Below are 27,014 nucleotides of genomic sequence, written 5' to 3'. Positions count from 1 at the left end.
TAGGTTTGTCAGCACCATATCCGTGCTCGTGGCTTCCACCGATGTGGTAAACGTCTGAGACCACTTCGGGCTTTCCTCCCACATTAAGCTGACACACCGTGGTATAACTGGAATAATGTTAAAAGCTGCAAACCCAACTCACTCCTCCATGGCGCCTGTCTGGAACACGATCGGGTGACGTGTACGCCGATTTCAAAAGCAACACGCTACATTAGCCGAACTTTGCCAGACAGAAGCTGCAATTGGAATGGACAAAAATCCCTCAAAGTGTCAATGAGAGATTGATTCGGACCATGCCACGCCGTAAAAAAACGAATGTTTGATCAATCCTGAGGGCATGAACCATTATTGGCCTTGTCTTTCTTGGTTGTTTGCACCTTTACACTACACCGCCAACACGTTCTGTTGATTGTCATGTTTCACCTAGTCCTTCGCTTTCTTATCCATCCATTATATCTGTAAGCGTCTGTTATTTTTGAGAATCCCCTACATTTTCGGGAGAGTATATTTTATTTAGTTCAAATTCTCTTTTTCACCCCACCCCATTTTTACCTTCTGTGTCAGCATGTCATGTTTTTTTGGTTCATTTATAATAGATTGCAACCCCAATTTTCAAAATCCTGGATAAACCTCTACACACCGTGATATGACTGAAATATTGTTCAAGGGGGCGTGACCCGTGAATATCTCGGTTAGAATTGGTCTTCAGCAAAATACGCTTGTCGTTAAAGGAGACTATCGAGATCGGATGGCCAGACTGCTGACTTGCTTGCCATCGTGCATCCTATCCAGGGCTAGATCCTCTCCATCTCCAGGGCAAACCTACAATCTCAAATTACCCGCCCTTGATTTTCATGAACATTTTACCGACCAATCAAACGTCGAGAGGAGGGAACGGGAAGGGGTCAGGCAGGGAAGTAACTATCTCCGTTATTCATCATACCAACTTCTAAGTGCCACTTAAAGAAGTTATCCGCCATCATGTAGCTGGAATATTACTGGATGCGGCGTTAAACAACATACAATCAAACACACAATCAAGGCGACCTTGAATCGAACCCAATAAAAATGGATGTCCATATGAATAACTATAACGGCCGCCTAATGTTGTTGTGTCCTCGTCTTTTACGACAAAAATAATAAATAATTCTGATTTCACAGGTCGTGCTCCTGGGTTTCACCAAAGTGATAAACTTGACCACTTTTGATTTGCCTCTCTTCTAAACATTGTCCTTAGGGACGTAAGACCAGCGAAGATCTGGGATTGAATAGGTCTTCAGCAACTCATGCTTGCCCTAAAAGTCCACTAACGGGATCGCTGACTTGGTTGATGCATGTCATCATATCCCAATTGTGTAGATCGATGTTTATGGTGTCAATCACTGGATTGTCTGGTTCACAGATTTATGTACAGACCGCCGTCATATAGCTGGAATATTGCTTAGTGCGGCGTTAAACAACAAACAAACAAAGTAAGCGGAACAATCCCGCCAACACTTCAACAGTAACGCATATTTATATACGCTATACACTAAAGCTTCGCCTAGAAAAGGTTGGAGGCGTCTTGACAAGATGAAAACACGACACATGTATAGTTAAAAAACCTTTACTTTCCCGCTGCAATGTACAAATGTATTTCAATTGGAGTCCATTCCCCCAGATGATACATACTGCGCATGTCAAGAAATCAACAGATGAACTATGTCAGTGAACAACATCTCCAGCGATGAGGTCAATGTACAAACAACAAAACAACCTGATGCACAAAACATCAACACAAAAGAGACAATACAGGGTTTTTCTTGATAGTAAGAGCCTTAAAGTGCCAACATGACTCCATACAAATTCTCTACGTCATAACGTTAAGGAAAAGACGGCTTCTTCGCTATCTCGAAGTCTGGGGGACCATAAAACAATCGAGTTGTCTGCTGTTCGGGACAAGAGAAATGCCGAGATCAGACAATACTTATACAGATTCTGCCGGGACTAATTCGATACATCGCCTAATTCGATACATCGAGATGAAAGAGTTCGAGATAACGAGGGTTTGTACAAGTTGCGTCTTTCCCATGTACTAACTGCGGATGGTTTAAAGTGAAACTACTACTATGCACGAAAGTTACAATGTGTTGAATTAATTTCCAATATAACTATTTACCCTATTCAATATTTCGTCACTTAATAATCATGAAGAACAGGACAAGCCATGTCAATCCAGCGTCTTCACATGTTTGTTGAAACCCATTTCGTGAAGACAGCGCCCAGTTGATAAATTATGTACTCACACGAACATAAACACAGACAGGGTCACGTGACATTAACACATAATATTTCCTTCAGAACTAAACATGAACAAAGATAACACCAATGGACGGTATGACTGAACTCTAAGCTCTACAATGGAAGTCGCAAATACAGGCTCAAGTTGTCTTTGTGTCCATAACTCGTCTTGCTGCCTTCAGAACTACAATTTGATCACAAGGCTGAATGGTAGCGAGTGTTCAAACAGAACGGCAAGTCATAGATGTGCTTGACGGAACGGACGGAGGTTTCCGATCGTTAACGATTATTAACGAAGGATGTCCAACCGTGAGCTGATTAGATTGACAACGTGATTTCAAGGGAAGAAGACAATACAATATTACTGCGATCCACGGGTGCTTTCAGCACGGCACCTGCTCGCAGTCTAGTGCCAGATCATGACTTCCAGTCTGTATAGTGTGTGTGTGTGTGTGTGTGTGCGTGTGTGTGTGTGTGTGTGTGTGTGTGTGTGTGTGGAATAGTCGAAACTCGTTAAACTGGAACATCCAGTCCATATTTACGAGTTTCTGGACAAACGAGCCACGATATGATCACTGAAACAATATTTACAGATGGTGGGCGCTCAGGCAATCTAGTCGGGACTCAATTGCCTTAGCTATAGTTACAATCATAATCAAAACGTACACGTTTCAGTCGATGAATGTGCGCATGTTATTTGTTTTTTCTAAAACAATGTTTAATGACACAGAATATATACATAAAGTCTGAATTGTGACGTCACAAGATTTAAACGTCATCACACTATAATACATATTTAAACGCGTGAGCAAATTCAGGTGAGCTACAGCCATAGGCTCCTCATGTATACGTCATGCATAACCTACAATAGCGACTAGTACATCATTTGATAATGTTATGTTTCCCATTCTTTGGTTGATATAGGTCACCCACAGTGCAGTATCGTTGACTGATGTGCACTTTAAAATCACAGCTGATAACCCGTGTTGTATTGGATATAACGAACATTTGGCTATCACGAAACAGTTTGGCTTGTATATTAAGTCAGATGAGTTAGTGAGTGAGGTTTGTGTTTAACGCCGCTTCGAACAACATTTCAGTTCTGTTATCACGGCGTGGCGGCTTGACGTGGGGAAATTCAGGACTTCGACGTCTACACGGTGAATCTCGGGGCCGATGAAGATGCAACTTACATGCATATAGGTCCCTGATTATGTCAATCATTGGATTGTCTGTTCCAGACTCGATTATTTACAGACAGCCGTCATATAGCTGGAATATTGCTGAGTGCGGCGTTAAACAACAAACAAAGTTTGCGGCGGAATCCCGCCAACATTTCACGGTTACGATTACTTATATACGCCATACACTAAAGTTTCGCCAACAACAAAGAGAAATCATATAGGTCAGCCTACTGAGTCATACCATGTCATGCACTTTGAGCATGTGTGATGTGAAACTGGACTAATCCTGACTATTATTGTAACTCTTCCCCATAAGTCTGGTCGTGGTGGTGGCTCGCCATGCCGAAACTCCGAGTTCGATTCCGGGTACAACGTGTGAAGCCTATCCAGCCGTGATAGTGCTGGACTGCTATAAACAGTCGAAATCCAACCCCAATATATGAGATGTAATGAATGTGTTCATCGCAACAGCCTATTTTTCATGTTGATGTGATTGCAAAGCTCCTTGTTTCGTTATATCCAATGCTGGTGGTAGGTATCCTCTAAAAGCTCCCACGTTCTAAGTATATACAATTTGTACAAATGCACCAGGCATGTGTATATCTATAAATAAGCTGTACAAATGAGACCAATGAGTCTGAATGCAAATAACACATACATGAGCAGTGTCAGTCAGAAGATGGCAACAATGCCGTGTGGTTTGTTACGATCATCGCACCATCCACCTGCGTTGTCTCATGATGTCCAATAACATTCTTGGATAGGTTCGAAGACAAAATGGCTGCACTATTTCGGGTTATCATCTCCAAGTCTTTGTTGTTGTTTTGAGAAACACTAAGGATAATTGCAATAGTACAACCGCAGAGTATTTAATTACAGGCTCCCTCGACAAGCTCTACCCGACACACGGACAGACTCACTCGAAACACATTCTGCTACATTCACAGCTTAATACGCATGCAGAGTACATCCGTCTACAATACTGAATCACGCGTACACTGGTATACATCTGAGATCTGGAAGAAGTATATCACGGATGCCACAACACATGAGTTACGTTCACCGAACATACTCAACCTTCAAGACAACAGTACCGGGAGAAAAACTTGAGCATTAAGCAATGTATAGTGGAGAGTTGCGACAAATCTCCGTGTCTTGCATCCATAATATTTCCTAGCGTTGACATTTAGTGAGTTAACCAGTTACCCGGCGTTGTCTTGCATGCACAGTTTCATCCATGACACATCTCGGCGTGTGTAACTCAACGAAGACATTTAGTATTAACTAATAACCCCGTGTGTTTTGTCTTGCATACACAACCTCAATCATGAAACGGCATTTTGAAGCAGTAGCATTGTATCCATCAGAGATTGGGTGCAGAGTCACACAAACTGCTTGCATTCGTTGCCCAGTTACAAACATTTCTCAGAACGGTCTCATGGTATACCCTGGAAGTCTAGAAGGTTGTCCAACACAGACGGGTACGGGTAGCTGAACAAGTTGTAATCGGGGTAATAGATCTTCCACAGTCTTTGTAGATTTTTGGGTGACACTGACTTGTACATTGTCTTCAGAAGTTTCTCCTGATATGTAAAGTTAGACGTTCCAAGAGGACCTTTGATTTTTTGGGCAGCGTTTATTTTCTCGAGGACATGGTTCACGTCGTCGTTGAGAGTCTCGTATTTGCCGATGAAGTCGTAGGAGACGAGGCACGGGTGGCACTGCTTGTAGTACTGCTGCCAATGCTCATTGAGATTCTCCTCCGAATGTTCCGAGTCTATCACGAACTGAATGAACTCGCTAAACGTGACGTCACTTCCTTTCTGGAGAGACTCTTTCGTCGGCTTCTTCCGGTACTTCTTCACAATCTTCCGCCCAAACGATTGGTGAAAATATTTGCTGTATTTTGCCTCGAACTTACTCTTGTAGGAGGAGACTAACCGCTCCATCGGTTCTCGTACAAACATCACTTTGAAATAATTCTGAATCCTCTTTTTCCGCTCCGCTGGTGGAAAATCACTTAATTTTTTCAAATATTTTCCATATTTTGAATGAACGTCTGACCCTGATATTTTCAGGTGAGATGCGACCTTGACCTGTCCTGTAAGAAACACCAAGATTCGCCTCCAGTCGGTCTGAGCTACACCCGGAATCTGACAGTACAGAAACTTGTGTTTGTCGTCCACGAGCATTTGGCCGAGTTTGTCCTCTGTGATGGTGGACGGGTCAGGAGCTCGAGGCTTGAGCTTGCTACACCAGTGCGTCATAGTCTGTACTCGGTCATCTCGCTCCTTGAGAAATGGGCTCAGAGTTGTCATCCCCTGGAACAAATATAATCAGTTAATAACAACGTTGGGAAAACTCCTTGAGCTGTTCTGAATATGGAATACAAAGTCAATGGCGCGAAACACCTGGGCTTCAATTACGAATGCAAGGGCTATCACCAAAGAGTAAATATCCAAACAAACCCCACACTGTGATTGAGCAATTGGGCAATGACATTGGTGCCAAAGATTTTCCAGAAAAGAAAATTGGGTTGAATCGTACTCACATTTCGAATGTTTGTCCGAGAATCTACCTGGTTGCTAGAGTTGCTGAGAAATGCTGAAAAAATTTAAAATAATCGTCATCATCATCGTCGTCATCATCATCGTCATCATCATCATCATCATCATCATCATCATTTACCTTCGTGATAAATAAATGATATTTCATGTCATTATTATAGAAACAACCCCAACACCATTGTTTTTTTTCGTGACAGTTGCATTTTAGTTATTATGACAGAAACATCAAGGATCAGCTGAACAAAATCAAGGGAAATAACTCTGTACCCGTGTCCTCACCTGGCTTCCTCCCATCTTCTTCCTTCAGCTCCCTCATGACGATCAGATGGGAATCGTCATACCGCCTGTTGGGGTCCTGGGACTCGAATATACGCCAATGCCCTGCGGAAAAAAACGAAGGTTCATTGAAAAAGAGACATTCATCAAGGAGATTTGGTTCAAACCAGACCTGGGCCTCCGGAGCAACAGAACAAAATGTTCTGTGTATCCCAAACAAATCTGGCGTAATTTATGCACATCACTGTTTTAACTTAATTTTTAAAGAGGTTGCAGATTTAATGATACACTAAAAAGACGCGTATTAATTTTGGAAACAGCTGAGTTAAATAAGAACGGGTGGACTATTAAGTCTCATTTACACTCAAATGTACCATGACGTAATTATATCAAAATATGAAACTATGAAAATTGGGAGCGGGCTAATGAAACATAGTTTGAAAGAACTTAAAAACGTTCGAACGTCTATAATCTAACGGAGGCTGTCTAGCCACAGATGAAAAATGTGTTTTCCAAGTATCGTGACAGGTTACATGCATGCACGCCTAAAAAACAAGGCGGCTCCAACTAGCTAATAACGATGTTTGCTGAGAACACATATCGGGATAAGTGGTTTGCATTCCCCCTATCCCAAGCGCCATCTGTCGGTGAATTCTATGAAGTGGAAACTAAACCAACTCCTAGCTTTGCCAATGAACCGTGGGAAAAGCACTGCTTCATTGAGATTCTTCGATGTCTGCACCGCCTGATTCTCATGAAGTCTCTTTGACAGCTCCAACTTGGCAATGAAGAAGGGTCCGAAAATTGGTTCTTACGGTGCAAGCGAAGTTACCCTGGCGCGTGGGAAGGACAGGCAGGATAATGAACGTATGGCACGAATTTTAACTTCTTTAATCTTGACGTTAATAAGAATTTTGAAGAGATGGTAATTGAAAACTGAACGGATATATTTTAACTTTGAATTGTCACTGCCGAAATTGGTCTGCCCTTTATTGACAGTGAGTGAGTGAGTGAGTTTGGTTACATGCCGCTTTTAGCAATATTTCAGTAATTAATGTCACGACGGGGGACACAAGAAAGGGGCTTCACACATTGTACCCATGTGTGGCTTCGAATCCGGGCCTCCGGCGTGACGGACGAACGTTTGAATCACTAGGCTACCCCACCGCCCCCTCTCATTTAAGAAACCCTTATTAAATAAGCGTATAAACGCCAGCAATAACAGGTATGGCTATAAATAATTGGACGAGTCAGAAATGATTGAATTTGAATATATTTTCAACAATGTTTACCACTGAAATGTTTCGACTTGAAACGTTTGTTGAATGTCCCAACAGACATGACCTAAACCATGACTTGACTTATCGCGTTCCTCCCAACATATGCACATAGACCTTCAAGTTCCCTTCTAGGCTGGGAACCTCTCCAGGGTCGCTCTACTTCATAATGTATTAGAGTGGTAATTTGAATATAAATATGATTAAGCGATGTTTTGAATGTAATTATCAAACCATACGTCAAGGATAAAATCATAAATGTATTTGTGAACCATATTCATGGTCAAAATAACTTGATAATGATAATGCCTGCTTTCCTGGTCCGTGCCATTATGTAAATCAGTGCACCAAGATATGGTCAATGTCAATGGTTGTGCAATGTCCTTAGGGAGACATTGATTGAATTGTACTTGTCCGGGCGTTAACCTGTTTGGTTTTGAATGCATCAGAAATATAAAAAAAAAAACGAAGTAGAAAAATAATCACATGGGTTTGTTTTCAAGAAATCTAAAGTCAATAGAAAATGAACACTGACGATCCCAACCAAAAAATATTAAAAACGAAATCTTTCATTCACGACTGTCCCGGAAAAGCTGACCCAATATTTTTACCTTCCCTCTGACCCCTATCATTTTTAAATTTTTTAATATCCCCACAAATCTGTCTTTTTTAAAGGATCCTGGCCTATAAGAGACGTTTATCAGCACAGCGAGTAGGAGAGCTTTACACGCTTGGCCACCCGTGCCCCCCTAAAATAACATTTAAGGGTAGATAAAATTTCGTTGTTCTGTTGTTAAATTGTCCTTATCTGGACAACATTATAAGAATAAACATCAAACTTAATTAAGATATTTATTTTTGTTCAATTTGTCAACATTAATATGTCTTCACTTTAAGCCCTGTCCACACATATGCGAACTCGTGCATGCCGTCCTGTGTTTAACTGAGTAACAACTGTCAGCAGTTTTCTGAAAGAATTCAAGTTCGGTTACGCCTTTCGATGGGAAATATATCCTATAGGTATTCAAACTGTTCCCGCTTGAGCAATGTCCCCGTGTCTCCTGTAACGGCTACAAGGTAAGGTGGATACTATTGTTCCATTAGACAGCTAGCACTTATCGACTGTTATCTGTGAAAGGGCACTAGACGGGGGTTCGTCTTGCTCTAGTTACCTTCTGTCCCTCGCCCAAAACATACCCAATACCCTGTGGATATAATGAAGTACTGTTTGAATAACTTTTGAATAACGTTTTACCTGTCGCAATGCAACAAACCTGCACGGTGAAGTAACAAGGGAACAAAGCTGACGGCTGAGTGTCTTGTTACTGACGCTGTGGGTAGCCAGCCCTGCGGTTAGTGTTATCTGAATTCAGTTTTCGTCATGGGTAATTTTCCTAGTCCTGGTATTTTCCCGACATGATACAGAAATCCATTCCATTAATTTAGAAACCATGGCATTAAATTACTTATAGATTCTAATTCCATATGATAATCGAATATTATCGACATTACACATAATAAAGGATTAGTGATGGAGTGTGGTAAATCAAAGATCGATGATCTTACGAAGTAAGGTAAATTTTTCTACATGCTCTTGATTAGCGTGCACTTTTCAATAATAGGTTGCATGTGCATGTGATATATAGCTAAGTCGAGCACTGAGGAGAGTCATGTTGTACCCGACGGCGTGGCCTGGACACAGTAGTGAAATGTTGTACCCGACGCCGTGGCCTGGACACAGTAGTGAAATGTTGTACCCGACGGCGTGGCCTGGGTGCTGTAGTCAGATGTTGTACCCGACGCCGTGGCCTTGACACAGTAGTGAAATGTTGTACCCGACGGCCCTGCGAGCCATTTCTTGACCTCTTCAAATCACTATGTCATTACAGAATCATCCGTCACATCTTCAAGGACATATCATCATACAGCTTTGAAAAAATAGTTGACAAACCGTGTCGACGTCAGGTTGTTCCATTGTATCATTAACGTCATCTGTCAATGTGACGCTTCTCCAGCAGCTTTATCTACAGCGTATTGGGCGACATCAACAATGAACAAACAGCGGGCAAAGATCAAACCATCTACATCCTATACAAATCCACCTGACACTAGATCTATTGAGAGTTGAATGGCGACAATCCCCTTTACAGATACAGCAAAGGATAGCAGCTTAAAGAACATCGACAGGGTCCTGACAGAGAGTCGTGTCCGCCTTGGTGGTGTTAATGCTCTTTGATGGAACAGTCATGGCGCTTCAGAAGCCTGTTCGAGTGGAACCAACGTCACTACACTGATGTTCGACTCTGTGTGTTGAAGCGTGTGACTTCTCAACATGACTATGAACAGATAAGGGGATTTATGATAAACTGTTTTCAACGGGTGACAGATCAGTTACAAAACTGCCACAGTTTGAATGGTTGTTTCATTCAGTAAGGTCGAACGCTTTTCAAAATGTTTTCTTGGTAAGGACGTTTTGAAATTGAATTGTTCAAAAAGGCGTTTGATGATTATTGAAGGACAATAAAGAAAACATCTAACGTCCTGCTGTTGAAGATGTACTGGTGTGTGTGTTGTTTAATGTCGCTCTCACCAATACTGCAGCTACGACATCGGTCTGTAAATATATAAATCTCTGGACCAGAGAATACAGTGATTGATATCATGAGCTTCGATGTAGGCAATTGGGATACGATGACATGCATCAACCAAGTCAGCGAGCCTAACCACCCGATCCCGTTATTCGACGACTTACCAACCCGCATATTGTGAAGGTTAAACACAAGTGTGAAAGTTACGCGTTTTTCTATTGATATATCAGCAACATTCGCTTCGAACTTTATCAGTGAGGTTTCTATCTGCATGATGTTAGCCACCAAGGCTGGGCTCACACATAGTACCCATGAGTGGAATCGACACCGGAAACTCGGTATGACAAGCTAACACTTTAACTACCTGGCTACACTCTAAATCAGATAAAGTAAATAGGCTAAATATTACGAAGTATATTCGTTATCAACACTTTACGTTACTACAGATACATACCTTTTCATGTCAATCTGATGGTCGCGAACCATTTCCTGTCATTATGAAAAGGTCACAGAAATTCGCTGACCCTCTTGTTCAGTGGACTGTTAGCCCGTGTGACATGATGCATGGGTTTTATTGTATGAAAACTATACCATTAGTGCATTCCGTTTTGGAAGATTGACAAAGTTATATTTTACCAGAGGATGTTCAAGCAATTACAACATGGAAACCGACCCTATCCAAAGACAGAAATATGCAGACAGGCACTTTAGCTAGGAGCTAAACTGGGAGTATTTCAACAAGCACCAATGTTTAACCACAAACAAAACACGGCAGTTCTTATCGCCTTCAGCACCTGCAAGAATAACAGTGTTACTCGTCACATGGAAAGCTGCTACCTGCGAGAGAATGGTTTGTGTTACCTGATACGGTTAACACTTAACGCTGATGACCGAGCTACCTGCTGAAGTGACAGGTGTTGCCCGAATTCTGGACATGTTTCACCACGGCATTGTTTCAGAGGGTTCTCTAGAACACACCAGTAATAAGCGAACAGTCACAATACACAACACTCATATATTAGGTGACTTTGAAAACGTAGGTGTCCGCAGTATCTTACTGAATTGTACAACAGATGTACACTTTGACACTATAAGAGTGAGTGAGTGAGTGAATTTGGTTTTACGCTGACTGTTGATGTGAGAAGAAAGCTCGAAGGTCATCCTGTAGATGTTTACCAATTTGGAGAAACCCACGGGCATTCTGGGTTTGAATCAACGATCAGCGGATCCTGGACAGAGGAACAAAACTCTTCACAGCGAATTACTGCATCTTCGACGACCGCACCACCATTGTGAAGATTGAGAGATCAAACATAGAAAGAGGGACTTGACTGAAACCCGTTAACGCTTGGTGCCAACTAAGACATGTTTCTCGGGATTCGAAATGTGTTTTAGTTTACTCAGGGACTCCGTCTGTAACGAGTTGATAGTCATGGCTGTCGGCCACACTGCAAAGTACTTTCATTTTAGGCCTGGTTTTGGGGTATATTGGTACCCAGATGATCTGAATCAATATCCACACATTCCACAGTATCCGTGTCGGTCTGGTCTCTGATTGCAGGTCACCGTGACATAGCCGAAAGTCTGCTTAGTGCGTAGCCTAGCGCTAACGTGACAAACGGATAATAGGTGTTTTGGTAAAAAACCCGAAAATAATGATGACAGGGAGCGTAATCCATGACCCCAGCATGCAGGGACAAACGTAAGCGACGTCAGCCAACCCCATCTGTATCATCATAATCATCATAATGAGGCTAGGTACTCAATTCATACATGACTGTATTCAAAGAACAGTGCGGTTTACATGGTTGCGACACACAAATACTTGATATATAACCTGGCGCTAAACAGTTTGGTGTAGAGTATCATTTTTCAGGTATATCGCCTGATGAATGGTCGTTTAGCGGAGAATTCCACGCGGTCGTGAACGCCGGGTGACACGGTCTCAATTAATATGTTAATATAGTAGTCACGACTTTCGGATCATCTTCGGTCTGGATAAGATGAGCATCACACAGATCATTGTGTATGTTTACCAAAGGAGGATAACTACTATTGGTACTGTGTCGACGTTAGGAATCATCTGCGTCATGAATTAGTCAGGACCGACTTACTATTATTTCTTTGTAGTCTACAAAAGGGAGGTAACAGGGGATGGTAGGGAGGTTGCAGTGTCAACTTAATGAATTACCAACAACAGCTTAAGAAGGAGTTGCACTGAAGCGTTGTTACAAAGAATAAAAGAAGTTGTTATCTGTAAAAAGTGTCAGGTATTCATGTTCATCCAGCTTCTAAATTCCCATCAAAGACTTAACAGGTAAGCATTTTATTATTAACAACAAAAAGACAAAATTAGTGTCGTGATGGGAGATTTGAATGCAAACACGCAAACATTTTGGTTGAGAGGTTACAAACTTTCTGCAGTTGGTTCTTCTTGAGCAACGTGATATCCCTGGGACTTTGAAAACACTCTTGTTTGCCGTCAGTCTTTAAAAGCACACACGGGCGTTTGCTCACGACAACAGGGCCAGCTAACCATGACATAAATATCATGAATAGAAGTATCGTTTCCATTTATGAAAGAATTTATGTCATGTAATGTCTGTTTATCAGAGCGGTGCTATTCGATTGAGCTTCCGATGGCGTTTTGAACACGACTATCAAGCTGCTCGCCGCTTGTTTGCTATGTTCGAATCGCACATGAAATCAACGGTGCGCACACCGAGGTATAGATACATGTGCAATGTTGTGTTGATAACAGTGTGTTGGCCTGCTTGTTCTGAGCGGAGTATTGGCGTTTTTTTGTGCTAGCCCACTGAGATACCATGCCGCGGTTTAACATTAATACCCAACTCAGACACAGTACACTGACTCCGAGCCGACCAGTCCTTGTTTGGTCCCAGTAATAAGCGCCAGGCAGGGTAACAACAAGTAAAACAACAACCATCTTTTAACGTCTTTTTGGTATGACGCGACCGGGATTGAAACATCGACCTTCCGCTCTCCGGGCAGACGCTCTATCCACTACACCACAGAGGCAGCCTTTAAAAGTGAGGGTATAGCGAATGTATATTCGAAAATATATACAATAAACACGGAGAATTAATGATCGTTTGATCTTAACCGCATGATTTGTAGGTATACATTTGCCTGTCTGTAACAACACAAGCGTGAATGCAATGACATTTCTATTGGAGGGCTCACAAACACGAGACATCGGACGTGTATACTGAGTTGTCACACAAACAGAGAACCTTTCGGCAGACCAGGGTACACGCACTGAGAGCGTGCCGTTTAATAAAATAGGACGATTTCTTTGTAATGAGACTTGGTCAGGTAAGAGATGCACTATTAAAATGAACAATGCTGGCTTGTGTGTGTAGTTTAGATCAAGTGTCCACCGGAGAAAGATGGAATATGCGAGGAAGAACTTTTTGTAATGGACATTTATCGTGAAAATGTTTGTGATGCGATAGCTGCTTTTGTGTGTGATGAGATACGTGTCTTTGTGATGAGATACGTGTCCTTGTGATGAAATACGTGTCCTCGTGAGGTGATTCGTGTCTTTGTGGATATACGTGCCCGTCTGACGTTAAGTAGCAATGACAATATCTGTATACACACACACAGGCCCCGTTTCATAATGCGTTCGAGGTTCTACGAGCATCGTCACTCCTTCATTTCAACACAGACCTGCGTCAGTCGTAGTTGAAACCGTTTCGCAAAGAGAGTCCTGATTTATAGCAGAACAACGTACAGTCGTTTATACGGACACTCCTGACGGGTACATACATCGTCAGACGTTTAAATTGTGTGGATCACGTGAGTGGCGTTTCGTGACGTTTTGTGACCTGACGTAAATGACGTGAGAGTCATTACGTTTCAACACATGTAACAAATGTCATATTTGGGATAACACTTTCTTAGTTAAGTATAGATTCTAGTACTATTGGGGTTGAGTCCCATCCGGCATTCGAACCCACACTGCCAGAGTTGAGGCACCTAATCGCCAGCACACAAAGTCAGCGATCTAGCCCACTCAACCACCAAGGCTTCCACAAACGAAAGTTCGACCAGCCTTGTTTATTCTAAAGTACCTTCGAACACTTTCGTTTAACATACATCACTGAGTCACTCTCACAATATGCAGTTAACGCAGTGGGGAGATTGACGCAGAAAATCCAAGTAAGCGACAAAGACCATCATAAGTGTCCTTGTGTCCCCCATAAGGAACAGAACAATTAGGCTCGGCTCTTCAACCTACATTCTGACAACAGCACCACAGACAGCCTTTTGTTGCTGGAAGTCGCAAAAAGATAAACCGACACGATTCTCACAATATTGCATGTATTCCAAGAAAGCTATTAAGATGATTCAAAGGATTCCTTTGAAGTATCAGTGCATGGAGAGGGCTATTACTATCCACATTGGCCATTTCAATGGTTTCTTCTCCGATATGAAGGCAGTCAAGTGTTGTGATTTTCTTTTTTATTGAAGACTAGGTGTTGGTACGACATGCATCGCCATGTGACTTAAACACATCCTTGTTCCGTTCGACACCAACCGTCTTAATAAGCATAATCATCACCACAATCATAATTGCCATAGTCATTGTCATCCAAATACATGTATTTAAAATCACACATTAAGATATTCCTCCTCACTTCACTGTTAATGTATGTATGTTTGTTTCTTTGCTTTTTGTTGTTTAACGCCGCACTCAGCAATATTCCAGCTATATAACGGCGGTCTGTAAATAATCGAGGCTGGACCAGACAATCCAGTGATTGACATCATGAACATCGAACCACGCAATTGGGACCGATGACATGCATCAACCAAGTCAGCGAGCCTGACCACACGACAAGTGTAGACGCCTTTTACGGCCAGCATGGGTTGCTTTAGACCTATTCTACCCCGGATCTTCACGGGTCTGCTGAAGACCTATTCTACCCCGGATCTTCACAGGTCTACTGAAGACCTGCTTTACCCCGGAAATTCACGGGTCTACTGAAGACCTATTCTACCCCGGATCTTCACGGGTCTACTGAAGACCTACTCTACCCCGGTTCTTAGCATCACTCGACACAGAATAGTTAACTCCCTGATATCGATACCTCATCCGTCGTCTAGTGCAAAGCGTCTGCCAAGTGAGCGGAAGGTTCGATCCCGGTCGCGTCAAACAGACGTTAAAAGATGGTTGTTGTTTTACTTGTTGTTACCCTGCCTGGCCATCGACATTAAGGGGCTGAAACAAGGACTGGTTGGCTCGGAGTCAGTACAGTGTGTCTGAGGGGGGTATTCGGGTTAAACTGCGGCATAGTATCTCAGTGGGCAAGCACTATAAAATCGGTTGAAACTAGTCCGGACTAGTACAAGCAGCACGCACATGCACGTAGCTATATAAGTGCAACAGTCGTGAACGAGACGATAAACCCCATTTTACCTCAACTAACCCCTGGCATGGGTAAGATAATTTGGCAACAAGAGCGTCATGTTTGATAGAATGAAGATGTCCCCTACTTTTGAATGGACTGCTCTTTCTGACGTGACAGTTCGACGTTTTCTCCTAAAATAGTCCACTAAAAGAATTTGTAAATTAACCAAAGGTTACTGTTTAAAAAGCAAAAGCAATGTTCATTAAAGGAAAAACGTCTATTGAAATGCAATCGATCAATCGACGGCACCTACACAAGGAAAATGTCTACATTGTTAAAACATAGATGACTATCATGGATGTCAGAGATTTCGCAGATATTGTTGCCTCGCCTTTTGTCTATAATGAGCGACAGTGAACACCGTGAAACAGGGTTTTTATCATCACTCAGAATGCCAAAATCCCAACTGTGTTCATCCCTCAAATTCTATCTTGGTACATCTTGTACTTTAATCTGGACGGGGCCAATATATACTACAGGGAGTTATTGACGTGGATATTGATGCTGTGGCAGTAAACATGCCCAGCTTGATTCTAGATAAAGGATTTGTTTAAGGTGCGGATTAGATTTCGCGTTGGGGTTTCTCCTAAGCAACCGAACCGTAATACTACAACACATTTAAAACCGGAAGCAAGTTAACTCGGGTCAAATTGTTCCCAAAGGACAAGTTGACCTTACACAGGAACATCGCCCTGTTCATAATGAAGTCTGTCTGAGAGAACGCTAGTTTGTGGTGATTAAAGTATGTAACAAACGGTTGGTATGGTATGTTATTTATGATCAATAGGAATTGGCACGTCACAGATAAGAAACACGTTGTCAACATTCCGGCTATGGGGATCCCTTGTACTCGACATTTTTATGTATAATAAACTACTGAAAAGAAAACATCCCATCCTCCCAGTTATGTAAAGGAACGTTATTTTATGTTGCTAGGTTACATGCAGAGATTCTGGTAACTACAACATTTGTCAATTTATGTTGGGCAAAAACGGTTTTCTGCATACATTCTAAAAAATGACTTCAGAGTGAGTGAGTGAATGAGTGAGAGTGATTTTTGCGACGTTTTAGAAATATTCCTGCAATATCACGACGGGGAACACCTGAACTGGGCTTCACACATTGTAGAAACGTGGGGAATCGAACCCGTGTCTAAGGTGTTATGAGCGAACACTTTAACCACTAGGCCACCCGCCTCTCTGTAAGTTCAGGATCAGATTGGTGTAAAGGCAGGGTTGGAAACTAAGAGTTTTTGTCCACTAGTCCTTATAATGATAACATATAGCAAAACCCTTAAAATGGGCCAATTTCTACTAGTCCTTATGATACCATTACTATTGGGCAGTTTGGTAAGGACTAGTGCCTATTTCTAACGCTGAAAGTTATACTGAGGTATGCGCTACACACTACAAACACCAGGCATATCAGGATCTGTAAGAGACGGCTACATAACATGGCTTTCGATCGTGATAATATTCAGATGACAACCTATGGTTGAGCAAGTATACATTTAGAGATACAAACAAAAGTTTCTATTTGTCGAAATCCCGCTGTGGAAGAATCCCATCCATTATCCTCTTTTGACATCAACACTCCGGGAGATAGATTGGGAGATTTGGGTAGGGAGACGTGCAACATCTCTACTGCCAACGTTGTCGGGATTGAGGTATAACATCCCGGGGTGAGACAAACACAACCTAATTAGTTAACTAACATGACTCAATGTTTATTTTCTTTACCAAAGTATGGTGTTTGGAATGATTCATAGCAGTAATAGAAAACGTACTTCACGACAATTTGGACAAGACGTCACTGGAGCATAAACAATTTGTTCTCTCTATTCTTAATGGTAATATACTTTTGCAGGCTTCACGCGAGGTCACGGTGACCTAGACACCGATATTTGCGTGCACCAACCACTGCGCACCCGAATCTTTCCACGTGGTATGGTAATGCTATTAACATGGCAGTGTCGACACCGCCCGGTTTCTGCTCGTCCGTGAAGGATCAAATCCCGGTCAACACCAGTTTGTATTTATTACTACAATTAAGCCAGTATGCGTAGATTCAACACAACGTCAGCACGAAGCTGCTTACTGCAATCCCATTGTCCCAGTCACAATTGTGTCAATCTCGATCCAGAGTTTGCAGAAGTGTATTAAAAAACGAGTAATTGTTTATAATTCATGGACCAGGCAAGCCAATTTACCGGTGCGTGCTCTGGAAACACTTACATCGCGCGTGGGACTTCCCCATCCCATTATTGGAAAACCGTATTTGTGATAAATAAATCCGAAAAGCGATTCTTCGTAGGTTGGCGCAGACCCAGTCTTGCATTCCCTCAGGAAACAAAAAGAGGCTGCTCACAGAAAGTTTGGCATCAAATTTTGAACTTTAAGTTACACAGTTCCGTGTCTTCACTGAGGTATAATTAGCCGCGGTCATAGTTGTAGTTATCAGTTGCACAGCAGCAGCAGGATGCATTTAAAGTCGATACAAAAATAATATGTCCCTTCAACGACGCATCAGACGCAATGGCACTTAACCAGTTCTCAACAAACATAACTCTACAGTAAAAACGCCCGCCCCCATACCTTAACGTCAAACATTCATATCTCTCAACAACAAAAAATCCTAAAACGCAACATCAAATGATCCTAAAAGTAAAACTATTTGACTCAATAAGATACCTAATGCCCTCTGTCCTAATATTGCCAGACATGTGGGGTACATTTCCAGATTTGACGCATCACTGACAAAAATGATGCCCGAAGCACTTCCATATTTTGACTTGTACCATATGTTCTCGTGTTTTTTTTCCAGAACTGTTGACATGCCTTTGCATGTGTTTGTGATGGGGGCCACCGGTGGGGCAGGATTTGACAGCGATGAATAAACACATGCTTATGATACAGTCGGAATCGCACAATGAACCCGGAGATAGCAGAGATTACTCATTACATGGAATGGGTTTAGTCGCTTTTATTTACAGTAAAGGTAAAACGAACTCGCTAAACCCCGCACTCACTCACTTAAGCGTGTCTGTCTGGGGTCTCCATTTCCTGGTTTACGGTACTGTGACGAAATCAGCGGCCGTCTGCACCCACCAGTGACCGTATGGAAACACTCGCAGACGACATTGCCGTGGCTGTTTCTCCATTCAGAATCTACACCGGAAATAACGTCTGCAGGACGTCTGTTAAATGTTGATCTTTGTATAATAAGTTCTGTTCACAACACAAGAGTGCCACAATTGTGATTTCCTCTTCGAATTCTGTTTCGCAGCGAATCAGCGAATTTTTAAAAAAATTCATTCCATTGTCGCAAAAGTGCATTAAAGAAACCTAATGTCTGACACGTCCCTCTGTTAACCCAAACTGTGGAGTCCATGAATGTGAAATGCGTACAGTTATGAAACCGCAATATGAAACTATTTCGACCTTTGTGAATGAGTTGTAAACGCAACCGTCCATTCATTATATCTGACTTCCCCATCGGTTGACCTAAATTGTGGAATTCCTTACAAATTATGGATTCAAGGTTTAAAACGAATACGATCTTTTTGAATGTGTAAACGCGTGAATGTAATGGCATGAAACACTTCGATAAAATGCCTTGGATGACAAATTGTTGTTTAGCCACACTTAAATGCCGCACGCGAATATTCTCTCAGTAATTTCACAAAGCCGTGAAATGGCGAGGAATTGTTAGCAGTTCAATCTCGTTGCGTAAGGCGCCGAGTTTCGGACAGTTGTAAGTGTCAGTTTGACAGGTGAATAGGAATGAAACATATCTTTTTTGCTTGTTGGAGCACCCCACAAGACCACACGTACTGTTTATTATAGTAGGCGGTAATAGGTATACAGGCAACACGTAATGTATGTTACAGACTCTGTTAACTCATGTTACTTTGAGGAGGGAGCGGTTGGTGGCAATGGAAGTTGTATGAGAGTGGTGAAACATTGTGATGCAGCCTGGATAATGAATATTCCGTGTTTGGAAAACAACCTCGACGAAAGGGTGATTAAAGAGAGTTCGTAGGCTTCATGAGGATGTTCTTATGTATTAAGATATTGTTATTGCCACGAGAGAGGGGGACAGAGGAATCATCACACAGTTTCAGGGTTAAAAATTAACACTAGCCCGCTAGCCCGTGAACAATTTATTATGTCGAAGGAACATGTGTTATGCTTAAAGAAGTTTGGGAGAGCCCTGCGCCAACGTTATTTTACAATATAAATAGTATATAGTAATATCATTGCTGTCCTATTGACAAGTTAATAAAATACGAACGATAAACAAACAGTTGCATTTTTAAGGTTTCAGTGAACACTATTCAATAACAATGGCGGTCAGTTTTGAAAACTTTAGATCAAGAATTCATAATGCTTCGCGGACAGTTAGAATGTTCACTGATTTTTAGTGATCCAATCATAAAATTTTCACCGCTATTTCGCCTTTTAAACCCGGTGGAATCTTTTTCGTCGGATTATTCGTCGTTATATTCACGTTCACATTATATGTTATAAAGTCTATTATTAAGTCTTAAGAGAAATAGGAATACTAATCGATAAAATATTGAGGTGATATCAGCGTGTATTTTCCTGCACATAAAACTACCCTAATAACCAATAATTGACAGGCGCGACAGATGATAGTAAAAAATAGTTAACGGTTATTACTCAGCGTTAACGACCCATATCATCATCAGACGGCGCCTTGGATTGGCTAACACGGAAGTTCAAGAGGTGACCTTATGACCTATAATGTACTTCCGGAATGTTAAGTAGGGCAAATTAGTAGCTTCCCCTCAGTAAGTTCCAGGCAGCTGCATCTGGTGCCGTCAACGCACCTTACAATCTGATATCTGGGTCAAGTTCGCCCTTGATGTGTCGCTAACATGAAACACGAACGTTAGAATAAATAAGTAAAGAGAAGAAACACGACCCCCCAAACAAGCAAACAACTAACTATCCTCTGAGAAGACAGGCATACAAGGGACCCTGGTAAACCGGAGATAGTAGATTTGTGTAGCGCCTGGAACGGGTTTCCTAACTAATTATTGAATAAATTCTACAAGAAAAAATTGTTTGTTCTATTACGTGTGGGGACATTTCTTGAATCGTTCAACACAAGACTCATAAGAAATCCTTTTTTATTGGGCAACGAATTGACAGCATTTTTTTATAGCTGTCAGTTTTCATAGGCCACATGTGGCACGCTTTGAAGGGCCACGGACCATATCCATTTCCATAACTCAATTTTTCAAAGTTGTCATAAACATTTTCGAAGAAGTACACGTGGGTGTGTATTCTGGACATTTTACGCCCGACGTATTAAGATGGAGAGATAAAGTTCAAAGAAAACAATTTTCCATGCCTCGAGTATCATGTTACACAATGTTCTGTTGGCACTTAACAATAATGAGTATATTCCAATGACGTAACATCCGGTGTGACACAGTAAGGGTTCGCTAACAGTCAGCTAAAGATGTGGGGAATTGCAATTTAAAGATTTGAGACGTCTTCAGATATGCTATCTTGTTTTGAGAGGAAGAACGCAAGGCCGGAATGTTAGTTTTAAGTCAGTTCTTAATTCCAAACGGTTTTAGACACAAACAACAGGTTTCACTTTGGTTAACTCTTTCAAACTGCACAACCGTAAGAATTTCTTCAGAATTTACCATTCGAGCCCACTACAGAAAAAACCAGGAATATGTTTAACCTCGAAACACAATTTCAATTTAATACCAAAATCCTGTCCCTGTATTAGAAGTGTGAAATAGGACAACAATCGAAACTGACAATGATGGCTGTTGATGAATATAAATCAATGATCGACCTGTTGTTCGAGAAAAGAGAGGTTATCTGTTACCATTGCAAATCAATAGCAGCCTCATATTTCATAAAACAGTACAAGTATCCCTGGCTAAGGATAGAGTACCCAAAACAGAAATAAGCAAATGTATTCTTCTTTTATCGAATATTGGAAGATTTCTTTTTTTAATATACGTTCTTCAAGTTTAAATGTGTTTACAATTAGAACTCATGGTTCATTTTTTAAGTTTTAACCCTTTACTTTGGCCCTGAAGGGTTAAACGGCACAAGGAATGATATTATCGCCACTGATGGCTGACATAGCAGAAAAAAACATTCCAGGAAAACAAACCCGCTCCTCGTGTGTACCTCGCCAGTAGCGTAACAAGACACCGGGAACATTCATAATAACACAGAGAAAACGGAAGGAGAAAAAACAGACTGGCCTCTCAATGACTGGGTTATTCGCTGAACGTGACAGGTGTTTTTTTATCGAACACTTTTAAGTAGGGCCAGTTATGGCTGGGTGTATGTACTTGAAATATAAGATATCGTGTTCCTGTTGGTTTCAGTTCAAGTTGTGTAAGGTGTAATTCATAACAGACCTTTGGATTTTATGATGGTTCAAAATTTGAATTGGTTTATTAAATGTGAGCTGTTTATTGTGGTTTCCGACATTCAGTGTAAAGATACATATAACATTTTCATGGCCTTTCGCGAGGATTCGTCATTACACGATAGTCACAAATCGCAAAACATTTATTTTCTGAAAACGTTTATACTTTTAGAAAGCAATCCCTATGTTTTACAAAGTATTTATTTTTATATGTCTCAGTAGTTTAAACAGACGTCAAATTTATTTTATAATATACATCTCACCACGGAGGCAATATCCACTTTAGTAGGCGCCAGTCTCTAGTCGCTGGAGTTGTTGACAACGAATTAACATAAATTCGTATTATCAGAACACCTATCTATAGATTTCTTTGACTTTCCAGATCTCCCTGTAGAATAACTAAGCAGAGTCGGGGAACAAATCCCCGCAATATTTACTTCTAACTTTGCAGTCACGCGTGATGAAAACATTCCAAAGAGTTACGTCAGGTCGTCGTTATCTGAATTTTAACTTATCTATAATCTGCCCTGAAATTTTAAGCTGAGTTCAATCGGGTTTTCAGCACAAGACGAGTCGTGTTCATCCACACTACCAAGGTCTCTGCTATCGGAGTCTTAATAAGCTATCTGTGCAAGCACTTGTAAACCACGTGGTGTAAACTACGAACACTTGAAATCGCAAGTGTCTGCGGTACGTACGTAACCTTACGGTCTATAAGTCCCGTGTTTTGTTTGTTTGAAGATTGTCATATCTGACACACGGGCGATGTACTGGGGTTACTCTCATTACCAGGTCTGGAAACTGGGTGTATTCTATCTCCCATGATAAAAAGCGTGTCTGGGAAACTTAGCCTGGGAATTGCTGCGTATGCGCAGCCTCCACGATAGTCTGGTTTAAGCAGCCATAACTAACTGTCATATTTGACAGGTTCTATTACGGCGGTGCGACTACCACTGTCACCACACTCAGTAGCTGTGTTATCCTGTCATGTGGTCGTTGGGTTAGATGATAATTATTCGCCCGCTCCCTAGACACGGGTGTGAAAGTGTCACAGCGGTTTATTGCAATGTAACTCAGGCAAAGAGGTTGTTTCAGCTGGGACCATAAAATGGTCTCTGGTTTCAGAGATTGTATGTTAAAATATGGAAAGTGGCCTTAAAAATGTGATTATATACGAAATCACCTATGGAATGATGGTGCTGTTTTACATAGCAAGAGATGAAATACGAGTGAGTGAGGGGATTTGATTTATTTCCTATTTCACCGATATTTCAAAGATATGGTACGTAACGGTTTAATGTGGGGAAAAAGTATTATAATAATAATAATAATAATAATGTTGATAATGATGATAATGATGATGATGATGATGACGATGACGTGTGGGCAACTTTCCTTATTAGGAATAGAACTCAGGCGTTACGAACGAACCCTGTGGCCACATGCCTACGTCACCGCCCATACGCAGACGAGCAATTGGAACCAGATGTAAAGAGTATTAAAGGCTATTTGGTACACATTACAGTACACTGATAGGAAGGATTGGAAATATTTTGACATTTTATGTACAACACAACTTTAACATGTTCATCCCAGACGCCATATGCACGGATACCTTCAACGCATATCAGAAATATTCACTCAATGAAACCTTTGGAACTAAATGCAGTAGCGACCATGGCCACAAAATGCTTACAGTGCACATTTTTGTTTTAAGGCTAAAACTGCAAACTGTTGAGGTAATTACTGCGACCGCCCGTACAAAGATACGCATTCAGACTAAACCCAAACCTTATCGAGAAATCTAGAATCAACACATCTACACAGTATACTACGACAGTTAGTGTGGGGACGGTTTTTCCATATGGGGGGTAGAGGTACGCACACACACATCACCCTACCCCGTCCCGGCCTTGGTACACAGGTACGACTTACCCCACCCTTCCCCCGCAGTCTTACCGAAATATTTCTTTCGTCCCACCTTCCATTCTCTCCCAACTCAAACCACCTGCACACGTCCGAAACGACATTCCAACTGCACACAATATACTTGCCGGTCTTATTTTCAAGTGTGCACACGTCATATTGCATACCTAATGCAACACAATCTCAGCGTGAAGACATTCGAAATATGAAATTGTTCAGATTTATTTTCCACTTCACGTCAGCCCCACTTCAACCACGTCCCAGAGCTCTTTGGTAGTTTAATGTCTTTGCTGAGGGATTGACCCCCCCCCCCCCCCCCCCCGCCCCCCCCCAGTAGCGGTGACTCCCTGGTTGACGACAGAAATCTCATTAAGACAGTGCAATTAAACTGAATGCGCAGCACATTTTTAAGTTCTCAACCCTTGTGAAAAATGGATTGTCATTTGTAATTAAGGTGGTCGTCAGCTACAGAACGCACTGATGGTATTATGCGCACTCAAGTCTAGTTCAGTCAGAAACTAAAGCAGTTAAGTCGTAGAACACAAGAGCTACTGATCTCTGTTTCTCGTGATAGGAACATTATGGGACGTCAACACTTAAGCGACTCCTTAAGCGGACGAACTATTCTCGACGAGTAATTGTACATTTTGAGTGTATATAGAAGGACCTGGCTGAATCTTGTTTGAGCCTATAGAGTAGGGTGTGGATGTGACCTCAGAATCTGTTCATCAGTGATATGTCAGAATTATGAACAGTACGTATTCATCTTGCTTGTATTGTACTGATAAATACAATCATATCCTAATACAATCATTCACGTGACGATCATGAAAATGTTTGTGTCGCTACTTTCGGATTTTTAGACACGTTTCTTAAAGCATTGTGACTATCCTACAGATGATTATAAAATAATTTAACTGATATTATTAGCAGGCGTCTTTTAAGGTCCACTTTATAAGCCCTCATGTGATCACACTGATCTGACAGGTCTGTCATCTTTGCTCAGCAGTCATAATTTTCCAACATTTTTTTTTATAATGGAATGTGGGCAATGCCAGAAAAATGCACAGTAAATCTTGACACATGGACTCTCGATGAAAGAATAAGTAAATGTCTACTCACCCATAACAACCACCAGGACAACAGCAGCCACGTACAGGTTGAGGAAGAAGAGTGACACCTTGGCAAATGTCACCATTGACCTTATCATTCTCATGATGACGACTCTCTCGGTTCTCCCTCCGCTATCTGAACATTTCTCTGCAAGATAAGAAGCGCGATAAAGTCGAATGTACTCCAGATCCTTGCTACCTTCTTTAGCTGACGTCATTATCAAAATTCATTGAACATATATATATCCCTTTAAACCTCCGTCTTCTGCTACGCGCACTGTCGTCTGCTACTGACAGTGCGAGCAGACGAGAATATAGCACGTGGCACGCGAGGCTGTCAAAATGCGCTGTCGGACGGACGGACTTTCCTTGTTTCAACGGATTTGATCCCTTCTGCAGACTAGAGTTTGGGGAGAGCTAATGAGGGGGAAAGGTGAGGCGTTAAGAGGGGAGGAGGGGTTTGAAGGGGGTGGGTGAGAGGGGTGATTATAAAATCTCATCACGATGTGGAAACACTTTACAAAGGCGGAAATAACAAAACCACTGCACACATGTTAGAAATAAAAACCGCGGCGTAATAAACATGGAAAAGAATGGGAAACGAAACTTTCTTTAACAAAAATGCATTCCGATTTTAAAACTCTGCCACTCACTGGTATGCACGCATGGGTTATATAAATAGCTGTTTTAGAACAAGTAGCCATTAATGCGCACGTGCTCCATACGTATGTGAAGGTACGTGAAGAACGTGAGGTATTAACCAATGTCATACTTATATACTAACACAACATACCAGAATCCATTTTCAACACTCAGAGCTTTCAAATCGAACCGGTTAACAAAAGGCACTGGTCTCAAGGCAGACAGCATAAACACCTCGCTGAGATCTCGGATGGCGGTTTGGGAAAATTATGTCATGGACAACTGGTAAACGTATTTTCTCAAACCTTAACTACAGTCAGACATGGTACCAGATGGCCGGGTTCATTTTAGTAGGAATACAAACAAGATGGATTAGATTAGGCGTTACACGTTATGCTGTCGGACGTCTATATTCAGGAGTAGATATCTGTTGTGTCGATCACGACAAGAAAACATTACATGGACAACTAGCCGTCTGTGGAATAATGGAGGTGGGGTTAGGACTTAAGAGGCCGGTTGGGGAGTTGGAGGCTGATAAAAACACGAGTTACCTGGTAAGCTCTGTGTGATGATACCAGAGGCTTTACGCAGGTGAAGCGTTGCCTGTGGAGGCGGATTCGTGATTTTGTTTGAAAAAGGGCGGGGCACACTGGATAAGACACGAAATGGACTGAGAAGAATAGTTTGATACAAGAGTCTGAAAAGGGGTGCGTGATTTAGAGGTCGGGGGAGTGTCCAGTGACCTGGGTGATGGCATTGAGCAGGGATGTATGTTGATGACGGTGTAGTGATGCGGAAGGGATATTACTGTCATGTGTGATGGTATACATGATCACTATCACACGGGAGGTCACAGCTCCGCGCCATCACGGGACAGAAGGAATACCAGGATGATACCAGTATACCAAGCTGTGATCAGGGGTTCGAATCTCATCTTCCCGTGGCAAGAGCGTTAAATGACTACAAAGGTCCAGTTTCCACCCTTGCCGAATTAGGGGGCACGGGTGGCCCAGTCGTCTAAGGCGCCGCGATTTGCTTTGCAGAGTTGCGTCCCTTCGGATACGCCAGAAACCTATGATTGTGGGTTCGTATCCCGATTCGCCCCGATTATGTTTCTAGGTTTGTCAGCACCATACCCGTGCTCGTGGGTTTCACCGAAGTGGTAAACGTCTGAGACCTGCATCACTTCGGGCTTTCCTCCCACATTAAGCTGACACGCCGCGATATAACTGTAATACTGTTAAAAGCGGCGTTAAACCCAACTCACTCACTCACTCACTTGATGTTTCTAG

The 27,014-nt window shown here is 41.9% G+C and overlaps 1 protein-coding gene across 5 annotated transcripts in view; it reads right to left on the bottom strand.

Annotated features, from left to right (window-relative positions):
- Window positions 1–1,592: 1,592 nt before the first annotated feature.
- LOC124143044 (carbohydrate sulfotransferase 11-like) overlaps window positions 1,593–27,014 on the bottom strand; it is an 86,248-nt gene continuing 60,826 nt past the window's right edge. For 2 of the 5 annotated variants that reach the window (XM_048381723.1, XM_046511841.2), the window contains 4 exons: window positions 25,091–25,228; window positions 6,299–6,412; window positions 6,016–6,068; window positions 1,593–5,785 (listed from right to left, as the gene is read on the bottom strand). In XM_048381723.1, coding sequence (XP_048237680.1) covers window positions 4,901–5,785; window positions 6,016–6,068; window positions 6,299–6,412; window positions 25,091–25,184 — 1,146 coding nt within the window. In that variant the 5' untranslated portion in view covers window positions 25,185–25,228 and the 3' untranslated portion in view covers window positions 1,593–4,900. Of the gene's footprint in view, window positions 5,786–6,015; window positions 6,069–6,298; window positions 6,413–25,090; window positions 25,493–25,873; window positions 25,899–27,014 lie in introns of those variants that run through there. The other 3 variants (XM_048381722.1, XM_048381720.1, XM_048381721.1) reach the window with 3 other exon arrangements.

This window comes from Haliotis rufescens, unplaced genomic scaffold, assembly GCF_023055435.1.
Source record: "Haliotis rufescens isolate VD_foot unplaced genomic scaffold, xgHalRufe1.0.p SCAF_4, whole genome shotgun sequence".
Taxonomy (NCBI): domain Eukaryota; kingdom Metazoa; phylum Mollusca; class Gastropoda; order Lepetellida; family Haliotidae; genus Haliotis; species Haliotis rufescens.
Note: the sequence above shows the minus strand (reverse complement) of the source record. Positions and strands in the feature narration are given on the sequence as shown.